Source organism: Natrix helvetica (assembly GCF_964273705.1).
Source record: "Natrix helvetica genome assembly, chromosome: Z".
NCBI classification, from domain to species: domain Eukaryota; kingdom Metazoa; phylum Chordata; class Lepidosauria; order Squamata; family Natricidae; genus Natrix; species Natrix helvetica.
In genome coordinates, this window is record NC_138554.1 from 81,998,856 (window position 1) to 82,016,165 (window position 17,310).

Genomic DNA, 17,310 nt, shown 5'->3' on the forward strand with positions numbered 1-17,310 from the left:
CCTCTTTCTGTCCTTCAGCTTATCACACAAGACCATGCAGGCAGAAAACCATATTTTTATTTTTAATGTTGCCTTTTTATATTTGTGTTGTATTTGCACTGATAAATAAATAAAGGGAGACTAGTATAGATCTATTTCGAGCTAATTAGCTCTCATCAGCTAGCCATACCCTTACTGGGATTCGAACCTGGGCTGTATTATATCTTAGCCACTAAGCCACAGGCTGTCCTCCTTATCAGTTGAGCCAGGGAAATAGGTATGTATTAGTGTTACAACCCCTAGTATGCCTAAATATGGGAGGAAGGTCACTACTCCCTCTTTCTGTCCTTCGGCTTATCACACAAGACATTAAAAATAAAAATATGATTTTCTGCCTGCATGGTCTTGTGTGATAAAATCCTCCGGCCTATGGTCCTTCCATTCCACCTGGTATTGAAACCGTCCTTTCAGCCATCAGGAATCCCGGATACTGGCAACTTCATACTCGGGCGGCTCCTCATCGTCACGAGGGTCTGGCTGGGGCTGATATGGTTGGCAAAGAGAACAAGCCAGCCATTCAGGAACAAGGAGAGATTGATGAAAAACTGGATGGACTTGCATTGAACGTGGCAATTCAGGCGATAGGCGACCGGATTGATGACTGCCTCAACAGGAAATGGGCCAAGGTAACGGTGGTCTAACTTCTTGACTGGCCAGTTTGACAGAAGGTGTCTAGTGGACAGCCACACTCGATCCCCCACAGTCAATGCCGGCGTCGTGAGACTGTCCGAGACTTTCTTATAGTCCTCCTTGGCTTTATCCAGATATAGCTGCACCACTTGATGGGCTGCCTATAGTTCCGACAGGAAGTCCTTAGCTGCGGGGACCGATGAGTCGCTGGATGTGAGGGAAAAGAACCGAGGATGATACCCTACATTGGCCAAGAAGGGTGTCATTTGTGTGGATGTATCCTGTGAGTTATTGAACACAAACTCCACCACTGCCAGGTAGTCCGCCCAATCATTTTCTGCTGGTTCACAAAACAGCGCAGGTACTGCTGCAAGATCCCGATCACTTTCTCTGTCCCTCCATCGGTTTTGGGATGGTGCGCTGAGGACAAGCAGATCTTTACATCCAAGGCCGTCATCAGTCCTTTCCAAAACGGGGCTGTGAATTTTGTTCCTCTGTCTGACATGACCCTGTCAGGTAGGCTGTGCAGCCTGAAAACATGTTGGATAAACATGCAGGTGGTGGCACAGGTTGTTGGTAATCTTCGACACAGGATAAAATGCGCCATTTTCGTTAGCATTTCCACCACCATGAACACCGTGGTAAATCCAGAAGATGGAGGCAAGTCCACCAGGAAGTCCAGAAAAATGGCCCCCCAGGGTCTCTCTAGGGTCAGCAATGGCTGGAGCAGCCCTGGAGGGGCTCCCGTCACTGACTTTGCCTGCCGACACCGTACACAAGACATGACATAAAATTGTACGTCATGTTGTAATTGGGGCCACCAGAAGGTACGGGAGACCAGGTTCAAGGTCTTGAAGAGGCCAAAGTGCCCCGCTGCAGGATTATCATGGCACTGGGATAGAATAAGTCCCTGAAGGGGCCCACTGGCACATAGAGTCTGTCTTGGTACTGCAAGAGTTCATTGGTGAATGTCCATGGGGAGCCAGGCCCCACCTCTGCCTTCCGTTGTTCCACCCAATTGTCATGCCGCTGCGTTTCCCATATCTGAGGCCGTAAGTCCACAGGCTCGTGAACCACAGAGAAGGACTCTATGGCCAAAACTATCTGGGGTGGAATCGGGTCTTTGGTACATGAATACTCGGGTTTCCTTGATAGGGCATTCGTCCTTTGGTCGTGTGCACTGGGGATGTACGTCATGCGGAAATTGAACTATGCAAAGAAAAGGGACCACCGGATCTGGCGCTGATTCAATTTCTACATGGTCTTCAGAAATTCAAAATTCCTATGGTCCGTCCGGTCTTCAATTTGATGCCTGCCCCCCTCTAAACACTGGAAGTCTTTAAGAAGATGTTGGATAGCTATTTGTCTGAAACGGTATAGGGTTTCCTGCCTAGGCAGGGGGTTGGACTAGAAGACCTCCAAGGTCCCTTCCAACTCTACTATTGTATTGTATTATTGTATTGTATTGTATTGTAAATGATGCATCCAGGCCTCAAACTCCACCTTAATGGCTAGTAACTCCTTCTCCCAAATGGTATGATTCAGCTCAGAAGAATTGAGTTTCCATGAGTAATAAGCGCAAGAGAAAAGGGTATCGCTGGAAGCATGAGCCTGAAGTAACACTGCTCCCACAGCGATATCGAATGCATCTGCCTCCACTACAAACAGACGGTGGGGCTTAGGATGCTTCAAAATGGGCTCTTTCATGAAGGCCTGCTTCAAGGCCTGGAAGTGTGTTGCTCAGCCCCCCCCCCCAGTGAAACGGAACTTTTTTCTGCAGGAGCCGAGTGAGGGATGCAGTCAGGAAAGCAAAGCTGGGGATAAAAGTCTGATAGTAGTTGGCAAACCTGAGGAGTTGCTGAATATCCTTCACTTGCCAAGGAGGTTGCCAACTCCACCTTGCCCTGCTCCATCGAAATGCCTTCAGGAGAGATACGATGTCCCAGGAACTCAATGGTGGACTGCCAAAACTGGCACTTCTCCAGTTTTGCATATAAGCGATTCTTACGGAGCTATTGTAGGAGCAGGCGTAGGTGCTGCCGATGGCTCTTCCGGGAGGACAAGTAAATCAAAATGTCATTGAGATAAATGATGACAAACTGGTCCAAAAGGTCCCGGAAGATGTCGTTCATAAAATGTTGGAAGATTGGCAGGGGCATTGGTCAGCCCAAAAGGCATGATCGTATACTCAAAATGTCCGTACCTGGTGCCGAATGCCATCTTCCATTCATCCCCAGGCTGGATCCAGACAAGATTGTAGGCTCCACACAGATCCAATTGGTGAAAACCGTAGCCTCTCTGAGCCTGAGCTCCAACAGTTCAGGAATAAGGGGCAGAGGGTATCGATTGCGCACAAAGATAGCATTGAGCCTACGGTAGTCACAACAGAGTCTCAAATCTCTGGTCTTCTTTTTGACGAACAAGACCGGGGCAGACAATGGCAAAGACCAGAGTCTGATAAAACCCCAAGCTAGGTTCTTGTCCCAAAAGTCCCACAATGTGGCCAACTCCGGGCCTGACATCAAATACAAATGACCCACAGGGAGCGGTGCGTCCGGAATCAAATCAGTGGGACAATCATTTGACCAGTGCGGTGGCAATTGGTCTGCTTCTTGTTCACTGAACACATCTGCAAAATCTGCTATGTCAGAAGGCAAGGACACCCCGGGTGGACTCAGCAGCTGGCCTGCACAGACATGATGGGTGTGATCCACACATTGCAAGGCTGGAAAAGTGACAAGGTTCTGGGACCAATAGATCTGTGGGTCGTGCGCCCGAAGCCAAGCCAAGCCCAAGACCACAGGGAAATGCAGGCCAGATGTAACGTAGAACTGGATGGCTTCCTCATGAGCCCTGATGACCAGGCGCAAGGGTTGTGTGGTGGCCTTGATAGGCCCAGACAGAAGCACCCGGCCATCAATGATCTCCACTAGCATAGGAGGATCTACCGGACATAGAGGGACTGCATACTTGGTCGCAAACGCCTCTTCCATGAAGTTCATGGTAGCCCTGGAGTCGACCAGAGCATGCACCAGAATCCCCTGCAGACTACTGGACAGGACTATTCAGGAAGCCAGGATCAGGTGTCGGGGAGGCCCGCAAGTCACTGTCTCTGAGCATGGCTTGGAATTGGTGTGCACCCAACCCAAGGTCTCCCTTAGATTGGGCTTGGGGGCGTTTCCCGGCAAAACATTCTGGGGCTGGGGTGTAGGTCCAGTAACTGATGCCCCTCGTCTCTTCTTGGGGCAAAAGGCTGCCATGTGCCCAGGTTCCCTACAATAAAAACACAACCCCCCTAAGCGCCGTCTGTCTTTCTCCGTTATGGACGAGTGGGATTTGGCTGCACCTAATTGCATGGGCTCCTCCCGTGGAGTTGGAGTCTCATGCATGGCCGGAACCACCCTGTTCTCCTGGGATGTGTGGCAAATTCCCCGCCTCTGCAACCGAGCATCAACCCGGAGACACAGATGGGCCAGTGTGTTGGACATCAGTGGCCTATCCACCCACACCAGCTCATCCTGCCATTCTTCCGACAACCCATCCTGAAATGTGTGCATGAGGGCTGCCTCATTCCAAGCCGAATCCTGGCTAAGTAGCCTAAACTCATTTATGTATTCCTGCAAGAAACCCTGGCCCTGCTTCAGAGTCTTCAGATGGCGGGCTGCCGTCTCTGTCTTAATGGGGTCCTCATACATTAACCTGAGGTGGTCACAGAACCCCCTGAAGTCATCCAGCAAAGGACTAGCCTGGACCAGCAGTGGGTTAGCGCAATGAGCAGCGGAGCCAGAGAGAAGGCTAATCATAAACCCCGCTTTATCTTGGTCAGTGGGGAAATCCTCTGCTCTCAAGCTGATAAATAGCTGACATTGTCCCCCAAAAGCCGGAAACATGGCTTGGTTGCCATCGAATTTATCAGGCACTGCAACTGGTCATTTCCTCCAAGACAGTGGTGGAGCGGCGTGAACTTGGAGCTGAGCTACCTGGGCAGCCAGCACAGCTACCTGTTGCGTGAGCTTGTGTGTTTTCTGCACGAAGCTGCTCCATTTTAGATTATATGTAAATCTGCTTTAAAAGGCAGGAAACATGACTTCTGGTGGCACCGTAGGTGTTGAAGGACATTCCTTTGGGAATGCCAGCCTCGTGATCGCGTTTAAGCTGCTAGAACAGCGCAAATCAGCTGTCAAGCGGCTTGAAAACTCTCCCCTCGGGAAAAGAGGTGGAGGAGAGCAGTTGGGCAAGGGTAGAGCTCCCCATAGACCCCCCAGGAGCAATTCTGGGGCTCGAAGGGTGAGAGCCCCCGGGCAGCCCGGCAAGGCTCCGCATCACGAGATGCTTCTGCTGCAACAGAAACAAAACACCATGACCACCCCTGCAGGGCAGTCCCATAATGTTCATCGCTGTCAGGTTCCACCAACAGCTCAGCTGGCTGCTGCTGGGCCACAACAGATATGCATGTATGCTCCATTAAAAATAACTGAGTCATGTTGAAAAGAAAGAATGCTGAAGGTATTCAACAACATGTTCAGCAAAAAGAAGAAACACAATGAGATGTATATTCCTTCCAGCTTTGAACAGTTAGTGCACCCAAGCTATAACCATCAGAAGGTTCACTGAGCCAGGTCATTTAGATAAATGTCTGAAAGTCACCATTGAACCTAGCTTGCATTCAATTGATGTAATTTGGCTCTCAGAAAACAATCCATGAAAAAAAGCAGAAAAATCCACTACCTCTTGTAAAAATGTTGATTATATTAACTAGTTAAGTCGTTAAATATTTGCAAGAAGCAAGCCAAACTGAGCAAACACTTAGAACCCAATAGATATATGACATTGTTGCCTGTAGCATATCAACCTCAAATAATGTAATTGGTGGCAAGTGCTAATGTATATATTTAATTTACAGCTGAGAAATTGAATCCATAACTTAATTTTTAGGATTATTATTATTATTATTATTATTATTATTATTATTATTATTATTTAAATTTATAGACCGCCCCCTCTCCCCGAAGGGACTCGGTTAATTTACACATAAATTGGCATCACACACACTTATTTAAATAGGAATGAAATAGCAGGCATGGTAATGATTTGCAATGCATGATGGTATTTGGAGAAAAAAGATAATGATATTCTAGATCACATTTCACAATCTGATATCCTCTATATATCTTAACTTCAGTCATTACATTGCCCAGACATCATGGGACTTCAGGGGAACTGAAGACTGTTTTAAAAGACAGTAGCATGGTGCTATTCTGGTCCAATATGCCCAATTACATGTTATATGCAGTATTATCTAACCATATTGGAGCATACAGTATATGGAGAAACAATATGCTGCTGGCTTAGATAACATTTCACTTGGCTTGCAATGTGAATATTCTCTAGTTTGAGTTAAAGGTGATTTGATCAAAGGAATGTTCCCATACTTTTGGAGCAAATGTTATAAAAGGATCCATTTTTAAAATTTAAATCATTTCACCATTTCAAGGATCCTTACCACTTTCACCAGGGAGTAAGTTAGATGGGTTTCTTTTTTTTTGAATTTTTTTTGTTTTAATTAAAGAAAAACACAAAAAAAAGAATCATCCTTCATTACATCTTGTAGAAAGCATGTCGATTGCTTACAAATAAATTTCATGCATTTCTTCCACAATCATTACTTATACTTCATTCATATTGAATTGTACATTTTAAATAAAAAATATTTATGTATTTTACTATCAATGTACCATAATTCACTTTTAACTATAATTATTTAAACATGCTTTTATCTGAAATCATTTGTGTTTAAAGACACAACCATCTACTGGCATTCATTGGCAATTTCAATAAACCTCCAATAACATTACACTTTATAACATATTCTGGAAAAAAATCAATTAATAAAATATCTAAGCATTCCCCCCCCCTTTTCCCCCTACCCATCTCACGATTTAGACCTTGTATCCAATTTTCTTTTACCAATACCAACACATGTATATATCATTAAACATTATCCATTAACATTTCCTTGTTATTATTGTAGTTAGTTAAAAATTATTTACTATTTATATCACATCTCCCTTCATCAGACCCAAAAGAAATTACACATTTATAACAAGATCTAAACAAAAATTTGTTAATAAAATTTATAGATCTTTTCCCCAAGTCTCAACTTACAATTTATATCCAAGTTGTTTTTACTAGTTAAGGTTATCATTTCATTGTTGTTAACATAGTTAATTATTTGTTAACGAAAAAACATTTAATAACAATCTAAAACAATTTACAAAGTACTAAACTTCCCACTTATTAATCACCAAATTGGCTAAAAATTATTTACTATTTATATCACATCTCCTCTCATCAGACCTAAAAGAAATTATACATTTATAACAAGATCTAAACAAAAATTTGTTAATAAAATTTATAAGTCTTTTTCCCAGGTCCCAATTTGCAATTTATATCCAAGTTGCTTTTACTAGTTAAGATTATCATTTCATTATTATTATCATAGTGAATTACTTATTAACGAATAAACATTTAATAATAATCTAAAACAATCTACAAAATACTAAAATTCCTACTTATTAATCACCAAAAATTAACTAATTTTTTATCATCAACTTTCATTATCAACCTGTATCTTTCCAGTAACAAAACAGTTTTATCTTTTTTGCCAGTTGTTGTGTAAATTCTCTTTTTAACACCTTTATAAAGTTTTTATAAACTTCTCTCCGCACTTTGTTGCTTAAAAGATCTCTCAGATAATCTTGTTGCCCTTGAACTGGTATTGAAATTAGCCTATCTTTGGTTATCAGACATGTTTCTGAAAAGGTTTCTCTTCTTAACTCCATCAGCAGCAGCCTTTTTTCTCTCCTGTATCTTGAAAACAGGGATAGAGCTTCAGATTGTCAAATTCACTTTTCCATATTCCCTTCTTTCCACTTTCACCCATGTTTGCTCCATTATTAAGTTCATCTGTTGTTTTATCTTCTATATCTTCATTCTCTTCTTTAATTTTTGGGGCTCCAACCCCCTCATCTTTTGCTGTGATAAACAATAGACCAGCGATGGCGAACCTTTTTGGGCTCGCGTGCCATAAGTGCGGGGAGCACAGGGGGATCATTTGCAGGTGTGCCGCACCCATAATTCAATGTGCGAACCCCCAGTGTGCATGCGCGCACTACAGGTGCGAAGCCCCATTTTTGCATGCTTTTTTCGCCTTTCCCAGGCTCCAGAGGCTTTATAGGAGCATGGGGAGGGTGAAAACAGCCTCCCCGCCCCCCGGAAGCCCTCTGGAGGCTTCAGGGACCTTCAGGAGGCTTCCCTGAAGTCTCCGAAGCAGTCAAAACGACTCTCTGAGCACTTCCGGTTTGCTCGGAGGGTCGTTTTGAGCACTCCGAAGGCTTCAGGGACCTTCAGGAGGCTTCTCTGAAGCCTCGAGAGCAGTCAAAATGACCCTCCGAGCAAACCAGAAGTGACTTCCGGTTTGCTCGGAGGGTCATTTTGAGAGTTCTGAAGGCTTCAGAGACCTTCAGGAGGCTTCCCTAAAGCTTCGGGAGCAGTCAAAATGACCCTCTGAGCAAACAGGAAGTCACTTCCGGTTTGCTCGGAGGGTTGTTTTAAGCGCTCCGAAGGCTTCAGGGACCTTCAGGAAGCTTCCCTGAAGCCTCCAGAGCAGTCAAAACGACCCCCAGAGCAAACAGGAAGTCCGTTCCTGAACTTCCAGTTTGCCCGTAGGGCCAGTTTTTTGCACAGGGAAGCTCATGAAGCCTCTGGAAGGCCTTCAGGAGGGCGGGGGAGGCTCTCTTCACCCTCCCCAGCTCCTATAAAGCCCCTGGAGCCTGGGGAGGGCAAAAATGGCTTTTAAAAACGGTGAACTCAGCTGGCCAGCACACACATGCACCCTGGCCAGCTGACAGGGCAGCACCTCGCATGTCCTGACAAATGGCTCCATGTGCCACTTGTGGCACGCGTGCCACAGGTTCACCATCACTGCAATAGACTATCCAACTTCTTCTCAAATCTCCCAAATCCTTCCAATATATTTTGAATTCCAGCCAAGATATTTTGAAAACTTAAGGATTCCTCATCTGCATATTGATCCATGTTTCCAGGAAAAAAAGAAAGGAAAAAAAAGAAAAAAGAAGTCTAAAATTCACTGCCACTCTAGCCTTCCAAGCCTCTTTTTATGTATATAAATATATTTATTTTAAATTGACTTAAGCACAAGTTCTTTTACAGTCTTCAAAAAAGAAGGGTTCTGTCTTTTTCTTTTCTTTTCCTTCCCTTGCCAAAATATTTCACAAAGGCACCTGCAAGCATGCCCTTGGCTCTTTATCAGTTTCTGTAAGCAAGTTGCAAACCCTTCAGTTACAAAGTCAGTGAGATCAAAGAAGAGAGAACAAAAGATACATTGTTTCTAAAAAACCAGACTCTGGCTTCTGAGTGGCAGATTCAACTTTCTCATACTTATCTCAAGCTTATGGAAAACAAAGGTCTTTAAATGTCTTTAATGGAATTTAATAACAAGTAGTAGGAAGAATTGTTAAAATAAAAAAAGGGTTTTAGTTGAAGCCAAAAATAAAGTAGCAAAGAGTAGGAGAAAAAAATCAATTCATTCACTTAAGAGGAGAAACAGGAAACGTTACGGTCACTTCAATCCACAAAAAACATCGTTACAAAGAAAAAAAACTTTCCAAGGCAGTCCAATAAAAATAAATCTCGCTGCTTTATTCTTTTACTTAAGAGACTAATTCATCTTTTTAAAAAAAGTTTCTTTGGGCAATATTTCTCAAAGAAAAAACCTCACCAGATGGACTCACTTTCACTTCCTTCTTTCCGGAGCCATCTCCAACTTCGTTAGCCTGGGGCTGTCTGTTTGCCGCCAGCTTGGAGTGCTTTCCTTGGGTCAATCAGGGACTTTGTGATGTCACTGAGACCAGCAATCCTTTGTCTCCCTGTTCACCATCTCTATGGAATGGTTTGGGTCTGAATGGACCATCCAACGGGAAAAGTGTCAACGGTGGTCTTGGACTGTCAAGACCGCACGTTGTTTCATTGCAACATGGCTCCTCCTTTTTCCAAGTTAGATGGGTTTCTGTTTAGATATGTTTAGAATTGAATAATCCTTCTGATTCCCCTTCCTCTCTCAATCCTTTCCCCTCCCTACATACATATTTTTAAAGTTCTATGTCTGATTTTCAATAAAAGATAATTTTGCATTGTTTTACAAGGTATTCATTTTGATAAATGTACACACACAGATGAAAAGTTACATTTTTTTCCTTTTCACAGTTCTGAACTAGGATGATATGTAACATATCTCATTTTATTTTCTTCCTTAGCAGGGTCATCTTTTAAAATTGGGAGGGAGAGGATTACTTTTAACTTTTTATTTGGTATGTTGGACATTGTAAGCCAGCCATAGGCATTGGTAAATAGGCAATCAATGCAGTAAAAATAACTAACATGATAAAGAAATTATTTCCCCCCAATAATTTAGGTGTAAAATTAAAGTTGCTTGGAATTACTCTATTTATACTGTAGTTAACAGTACTTCTCAGATGAATTATTTATGTATGTACTTACCTCTGGAATTATAACTAGTCCAAATATTAAGCCAAACAGAACCAGGTTTAGGCCATACATCCATCGCAGAAATATGAAATAAGATGCCACTGAAGAACCAAAATGACCTTAAAAAATAAATAAGCTTCCATTAGAAAAGTTCTTGAAATGGAATTGTTCAGAGAACAGGATGGATTTGTAATGGCTATCAATTTAAATATGAGTGTCTACTGTATGCATTCAGTTCTTTCTCCAAAGTTCTTTGGAGGATTTTGGAAGGAGCAAATGTCTGAAACTGAAACTGATTCAATCAGATTTATAATTTCCTTCAGATTAATTTACTTTTTATCACTGCCACAAGCATTATTTGTCAACTTTTATATGTCACCGCCTTCATCCAATCTCAAATATCTAGAGTGTCTCAATTGATGGTAGACTATGTCAGCCCTTTGAGGTAGACCTCATCAAGAAACAGTTTTTGCAGAACTACTGGAACTCTATTTTATTGTTCAACAGTATCAAAGCACAATTTTTAAAAGATGTCAATGTCCTCTTATTTCATGCAGAATCAAGGCAAGGTTTTTGAGCCCCTCCCCCTCATAGTCCTATCTTTCCCATGGCTGAGATGTCATTTACTATGTCTTTCATCTGATAACCACTCTTGCATTCTTTCACCATTATTATTTACACCTTTCTTTATAGATCAGTTCCAAAAATATTTTCACTGTTTGTTTTTTAAAATGGTTTCTAAGATTGGCATGCTAAGCAAATCTAAGTAATTGCCATAAAGAAATATAATTTTCATTCTTTGCTTTTCTATTCCGCAAATATATCTTAGGCTTTCTGCAATGTATCGTAATAGGGCTGAGGAATTCTTCAAAAGAGATACTCTGCAATATGTAGTAGGATGTATGAATGAAATCAGCAGACATTTGTGCATGTAACAACATCAGGGGCAAGTCAAGAAGTTTTTTCCCAAACAACAAAGAGAAACTAGACTGCTTTTAAAAAATCTCAAAATTAAGTGCTATGCTTTACAGGCTTACAAAAGTTCCCACAATAGCTCAAATTGTATGGATAGGCAAGAAAATTAGTACTTACCTACATCAGTCTGTCTATTCCATCTGATGAAGTGAACTGCAGTTTATGATACTGTATGTGTTTTAAAGGGACATAGTGGCTCAGTGGCTAAGATGCTGAGCTTGTCGATCTGAAGGTCGGCAGTTCAGTGGTTTGAATCCCTAGTGCCGTGTAACAGAGTGAGCTCCCATTATTTGTCCCAGCTTCTGCCAACCTAGCAGTTCGAAAGCACATGAAAATGCAAGTAGAAAAATAAGGACCATTTTGGTGGGAAGGTAACAGTGCTCCATGCACTTTCGGGGTTTAGACATGCCGGCCATATGATCAAGGAGATGTCTTCAGACAGCACACTTCGGAGAGACTCTTCAGCTTAGAAAAGGAGATGAGCACCACCCCTAGGGAATTCTGCAGACACCCAGTGGTGGGTTTCAAAATGTTTTACAACACGTACGGTGGGCATGGCTAGGTGGGGGCAGGGCATGTGACTGAGTGGATGTGGCCAACTTGACATCACTCATGCACACTAAGTCACATGACCCTCCCTCCACACCAACTTAGGCTGACTGAAAAAGTAGTAAAAAACTTTGACAAAGGGGGGTGGGTGGGTGCTAGGCCGGGGTCTTAGCTGTCTCCAGGATGGTGCAAGGGGTGAGCCAAGCAACCTGCTCTTGAAGTGGTGGCTGTGGCCAATGGGCTTGGCCTGGGAGACAGAGCCCAGGGAGGAAGATAATGGCTGTTCAGGCGGTACCACCCGGCATCCTTTGGAGGCAACTTGCTAGGCAACCTACAAGGCAGACATGCACCTCACCCCCACCTTGATGCCCAGCACCTTCCACTCACACCTGCAGTGGCAGCAACCACTATTCCCTGCCACCATGCACCTGACTTCCACCTTCAGAATTAACGGAGGCAAGTGCTCCTCTTGGTGCAGTGGCTGTGCTCGAAGCCTCGCTCCACCCCACTTCCACCCAGCCAAGCATGCCACAACAAGAGGAGCACTTGCCTCCATTGCCTCTGAAGGTGGAGGGCAGGTGCATGGTGGCAGGGAGCAGCGAGTTCTGCTCTTGCTGTGGGTGCCAGACAAGTGCTCCTCTTGTTGCAGTGGCTGTGCTTGTCTGGTCTGGCCTGAAGCCTCACCCCACTCCACCCCCACTCAGCCAAGCACAGGAAAAACCTTGCATGGTAAAGATTTCTAATTGCTCCTAGCCAAGCTGCTGCCAAGGGGTGCATGTGTCTCCCAACCATGGGTGGTCTCAAGAATCAGGGTGGGGGGTGCAAGGAAAAGGGGATCCCACCTGCTCCCCAACCACCCCCAAATTTGCCTGAACATCTTACTCGAGTCTGGTAGCTCCACTGCTTCTCTCTCTCAGCCACTCTATGCAGAGAAACATCTTGTGCAGTAAAAAAAAAACTTCATGAGTGCGAGCAATTAGCAATCTTTACTGTGCAAGGTTAAGAGGGGTCTCAGCAGGAAAGACCATGATGCTGCTTCCCGATGGCAAGACGCGGAGCGAGAGGCACAGAAGCTCCTAGCAGGCAGGTGGGCAGCAGCCCCTCACTCAGGGAGTGGGCCAAGGCCAAGGCCAGCCATGCCATCACAGAGCTGGGCACTGCTGCTTCATCTTGCAGAAGATCAGCTCAATTCTAGTGCGGGGCTGGTCGCTTTCGTTTCTCAGTGGGAGAAGAAAGAAAGCAAACAGTGGTTCCGCGGCGGTGCTCTGGAAGGGCAGGCAGATCTCTGCAGCCAGCCAGGGAGAGAGAGCATCGAGAGTGGTGCAGCCCCTTCAAAGTGCAGCATACAGAGGGGATGGGCAAGGTGGGTAAGGTGGCCCTGGCATGTCTGTTGCCTCTCTGCCTGCACCATGTCCTGCTCTGCCTGGCCATGTAAATACAAATGCAGCAACAAGATGAAGTGCCACCACCCAAGTCAAAGGGAAAGTGCCACAGGTTCTGTGATGGTGTGGCTGGGCTTGACCCATGCCTAAGGGAAAGTGCCACCTGGCCTCCTCCCTGCATGAGGGGCTGCCACCCACCCACCCACCAGCAGATTCTGCACCTCTCACTCTGCTTCTTTGGTGGTGGGAAGCAATACCATGGCTCAGATTCCTTTCCCCAGAGCCCGGTGGAGCCAGCATGGGAGACACGCAGGCCCAGGTGGAAGGCAGCCTTTTCTGCAGCATCCCCCTCCATTCTTTGGATTGCCCTGCCGGGGGCTCTGCCTTTGCAGAAGCGGGGTGGCCACATGTGCAGCAGCCCTGGGATGTCTGCTTGCATGGAGGAAAGCGTTTTCAGGCTGAGAAGCAGTACTGGAGAGAGTGCACATGCAGCAATGTTCCCTCTAAGGAGCGTGGCTGCGCGGCCGCGCACATGGCAAGAAAACACCGCGCGGCAGTTTTTAACTGCCGCACAGTGATTTCTATTGCCACAGACTCCGGAAGCTGGGGAGGTCCTTTGCAGGCAGCTAGAACGGGCCACCCGCAAAGGACTTCCCCGGACTTGCTTTGATGAGCATGGTGCGACTGAGGGTAGTTGTGAAGGCCCAAAGCCCCCACCGCCACCAGAATAACTGCTGCCACCTCCTCCTCCTCTAACAGCACTGCCGGATTTGCTGCCTGGCGCTGCGGCTGAGGTGAAACCGCCAAAGCTCCAGCCAGCATCCCCATGCGTGGCAGTGGCGCCTCCCCTCCGCTCAGAGCACCTGAGCTCAGCGCTGCGTTACCCCTGCCCCCTCCTCCTCCGCCATGCTTTTGAGGAGCCATGAGGCTGTGGAAGCCAGTAGGAAGGCGGGGGGGAGAGGGGAAAAAAGCCTCATGGCTCCTCAAAAGCACGGAGGAGGAGAAGGGTGTTAGATTCGGGCAACGAGAGAACAGACTCCAGACGATAGTGACAACAACAGCTCTTTATTTAGTAGTAGTAGTGATCCAGCTTGGCTTGGGGTCTAATAGCTCCCCTTTTATAGGGATCGGGTACACCTTCCATCCAATCAGAACAACCCCTTGTTCCCGCCCTAGTGGTGGACCTGAGTGGAGACTTACAGCGGTATATGCTAATATCTAACACCCCTTCCCTCTTAGATGGAGTGTTCCGGTTTGTGACAAAGTCCTGTATGTATGCCGGTTTCTGCCTTACTCGGGTGGACCGTCGGATTTCGGGTTGAGTTGGAACAGGCGTGAGATCGGCGTGTTCCTCCTGTTCCGTTTCACTGGCAGGGGATGGTAGGTTCCCCTCGCTCGGAGGCTGTTCCGCTCTATCGTTGATCTCAGGTTCCACCCCAGGCTCCGTGGTGCTGTAGTCCTCTGTGCTCGGATATTCGGGTTGTTGCATTGGCTGATTTTCTGACGGAATGAAGTCTTCATTCGCTGATCGTAGGTTGGAGTGCGTTAGGCGACCTCGGAGTTGGTCTATGTGCCTCTTCCAGTTCCTCCCGTCCTCTAGTTCCAACAAGTATGATCGAGGGCCCGTGATACCAATTACCTTTGCCGGAATCCACAGCGTTCCCCCTGCATAGTTGTGGGCGTATACTGAATCCCCTATGCTAAAGTTCCAAATTTTGCTTGTGGAGTCTGGGGGCGATGTGGCAGAGTAGTTTGGGTGAAGTCGGTCCAGATGAGACCGTAATCGGCGACCCATGAGGAGTTCAGCGGGGCTCCTTCCGGTCGTGGCACTAGGGGTAATATGTTGGATTAGTAAGTAATGGTCGATTCGTGTTTGCCAATCACCTGGGCCCATCCTAGCGAGGGCCTCTTTTGCAGATCGCACCATTCTCTCTGCCTGTCCGTTCGATGCCGGATGGAATGGCGCGACGAGGGCATGCCGAATTCCCTGACTCGCTAAGTATGTTTCGAATTGCACGGCCATGAATTGGGGCCCATTGTTGGAGACCAGGAGGTCGGGAAGGCCGTGAGTGGCGAAAAATCGCCGTAGTACCTTAATGACTGCCTCTGCCGTGATTGAAGTCATTAGGACTACTTCCAACCATTTGGAGTATGCATCCACAACTATTAGAAACGTTTGCCCTTGGACTGGCCCTGCGAAATCAATGTGTATTCGCGACCAGGGTGCTTTTGGTTTGTCCCATTCCGTGGCGGGCACTTCAGGGGGGGCTGGTCTGGACTCTTGGCACGGATCACAAGTGGCTACCCATTCCTCTATCTCCTTGTCCATGTTAGGCCACCAAACGTAACTCCTAGCTAACGCTTTCATCCTTACGATCCCTGGATGCCCAACATGTAAAGCCTCTAATACATTTCTCCGCAGTGTGTATGGTACAACAACTCGATCCCCCCACAATAAACAACCTTGTAAAACTGACAATTCATCACGCTTAGACCAAAACAGTTTGAATTCGGGTCCCACATTCCCTTTGGGCCACCCCCTCCATACCCAAGTTTGTACCTGTCTGATTACATTGTCCTTAGCAGAAAACCTAGCAACATCCACAGAAGAAACTGGTCCTGAGTCCAAACAGTCAATCAAGAGAACCGGTATTTCGGGAGTGGGGTCTGTTAACAGTTCTGGTAGTGGGCAACGGCTGAGTGCGTCTGCGTGCCCTAATGTGGAACCCGGTCGATGTATCAGCTTGTAGGAATACGCAGCCAGGAAAACAGTCCACCTGGTCATGCGTGGGGAGAGTGAGACCGGTGTGGGGCGGTTTCCCGCCAAAAGACCCAGCAATGGTTTGTGGTCTGTGATAAGTTCGAAATCGCGGCCGTAGAGATACTCGTGGAAACGTTTGACTCCAGCCACAGCAGCTAACGCTTCCCTGTCCATTTGGCTGTTCAGCCAATGATAAAGTCCTTGAGTAGAACGCTATGGGTGCTTCGTTTCCGTTTGGCATTCTGTGGCTGAGTACTGCGCCGACGCCGAAAGGTGATGCATCGCAGGTCAATACCAGTGGTAGAGTTTGGCTGTATTGGATGAGTAGCGAGTCGGTCGTGAGTAGATGCTTGACTGCGGCGAAGGTGGCCGCCTCGGAACATCCCCAGGTCCATTTCGTGTTCTTGGCTAGGAGTCGGTGTAGCGGCTCAGCGACGGTAGCTTTCTGTCTTAGAAAAACGCTGTAGAAGTTAAGAAGTCCGAGGAATGCCTGCAACTCGGTCTGATTTCGTGGTGTGGGGATCGCCTTAATTTTCTTCGATGTGGGGTGTATACCCAGCCCATCGATTCTATACCCCAGGAATTCTACGCTAGGCACATTAATTTGGCATTTTTCCTTTTTTAGGTGGAGACCCTTTTCTCTGATTCTGGCCAAAACAGTTCTAACACGTTTTAATAGTTGCTCCTCATTTGCAGCCGACACCAAGATGTCATCAAAATATGGGACAACTCCTGGTATGCCCTGCAAAAGCCGTTCCATGACGCTTTGGAACAGACCTGGAGCAATGCTTACGCCGAATTGTAACCGGTTGCATTTGAAAGCACCCCTGTGCGTCACTATAGTTTGGGCCTCCGCCGTGGCGCTATCCACAGGCAGCTGCTGATACGCTTGTGCCATGTCTAACTTTGCAAATATTTTTCCTGGCCCCAACGAGTGCAATAGGTGTTGGACTATGGGCACAGGATATGCACTCTGTTGTAGGGCGACATTAATTGTGCATTTATAGTCCGCGCAGATGCAGACTGACCCATCTGGTTTAACTGGGGTCACGATGGGGGTTTCCCAGCGCGCGTGATCCACCGGTTCAAGGATCCCTTGCTCTACGAGCTTATCGGTTTCTTTGTCAATCTTGGGACGGAGTGCGAAAGGCACTCTTCTAGGTTTGAGTCAGATTGGCACCACTTTTGGATCTAGATTGAATGATATTGGCTTTCCCACATACTTACCAAGGCCGGGGCTGAACACATCCTCGAACTCCTTAAAAATCTGCTCAGCGCTGCTGTTCTCCACGGCGTTGATTCCGGTGACTTCTAGCCCCAGGGCTTCAAACCAATCCAGTCCCAGGAGGCTCTGTAATGGCGCGCTGGCGACGGTCACGGGCAAATGGGCTATGATGTCTTTGAACT

At 46.3% G+C, this 17,310-nt stretch overlaps 1 protein-coding gene across 1 annotated transcript in view; it reads right to left on the reverse strand.

Moving 5' to 3' along the window:
• Window positions 1–17,310, reverse strand: part of LOC309401586 (transmembrane channel-like protein 2) — a gene marked incomplete at its 3' end in the record, with an annotated part of 156,208 nt that overhangs the window by 97,509 nt on the left and 41,389 nt on the right. The window contains exon 7 of the mRNA XM_081970654.1: window positions 10,249–10,355. Coding sequence (XP_081826780.1) covers window positions 10,249–10,355 — 107 coding nt within the window. The remainder of the gene's footprint in view (window positions 1–10,248; window positions 10,356–17,310) is intronic.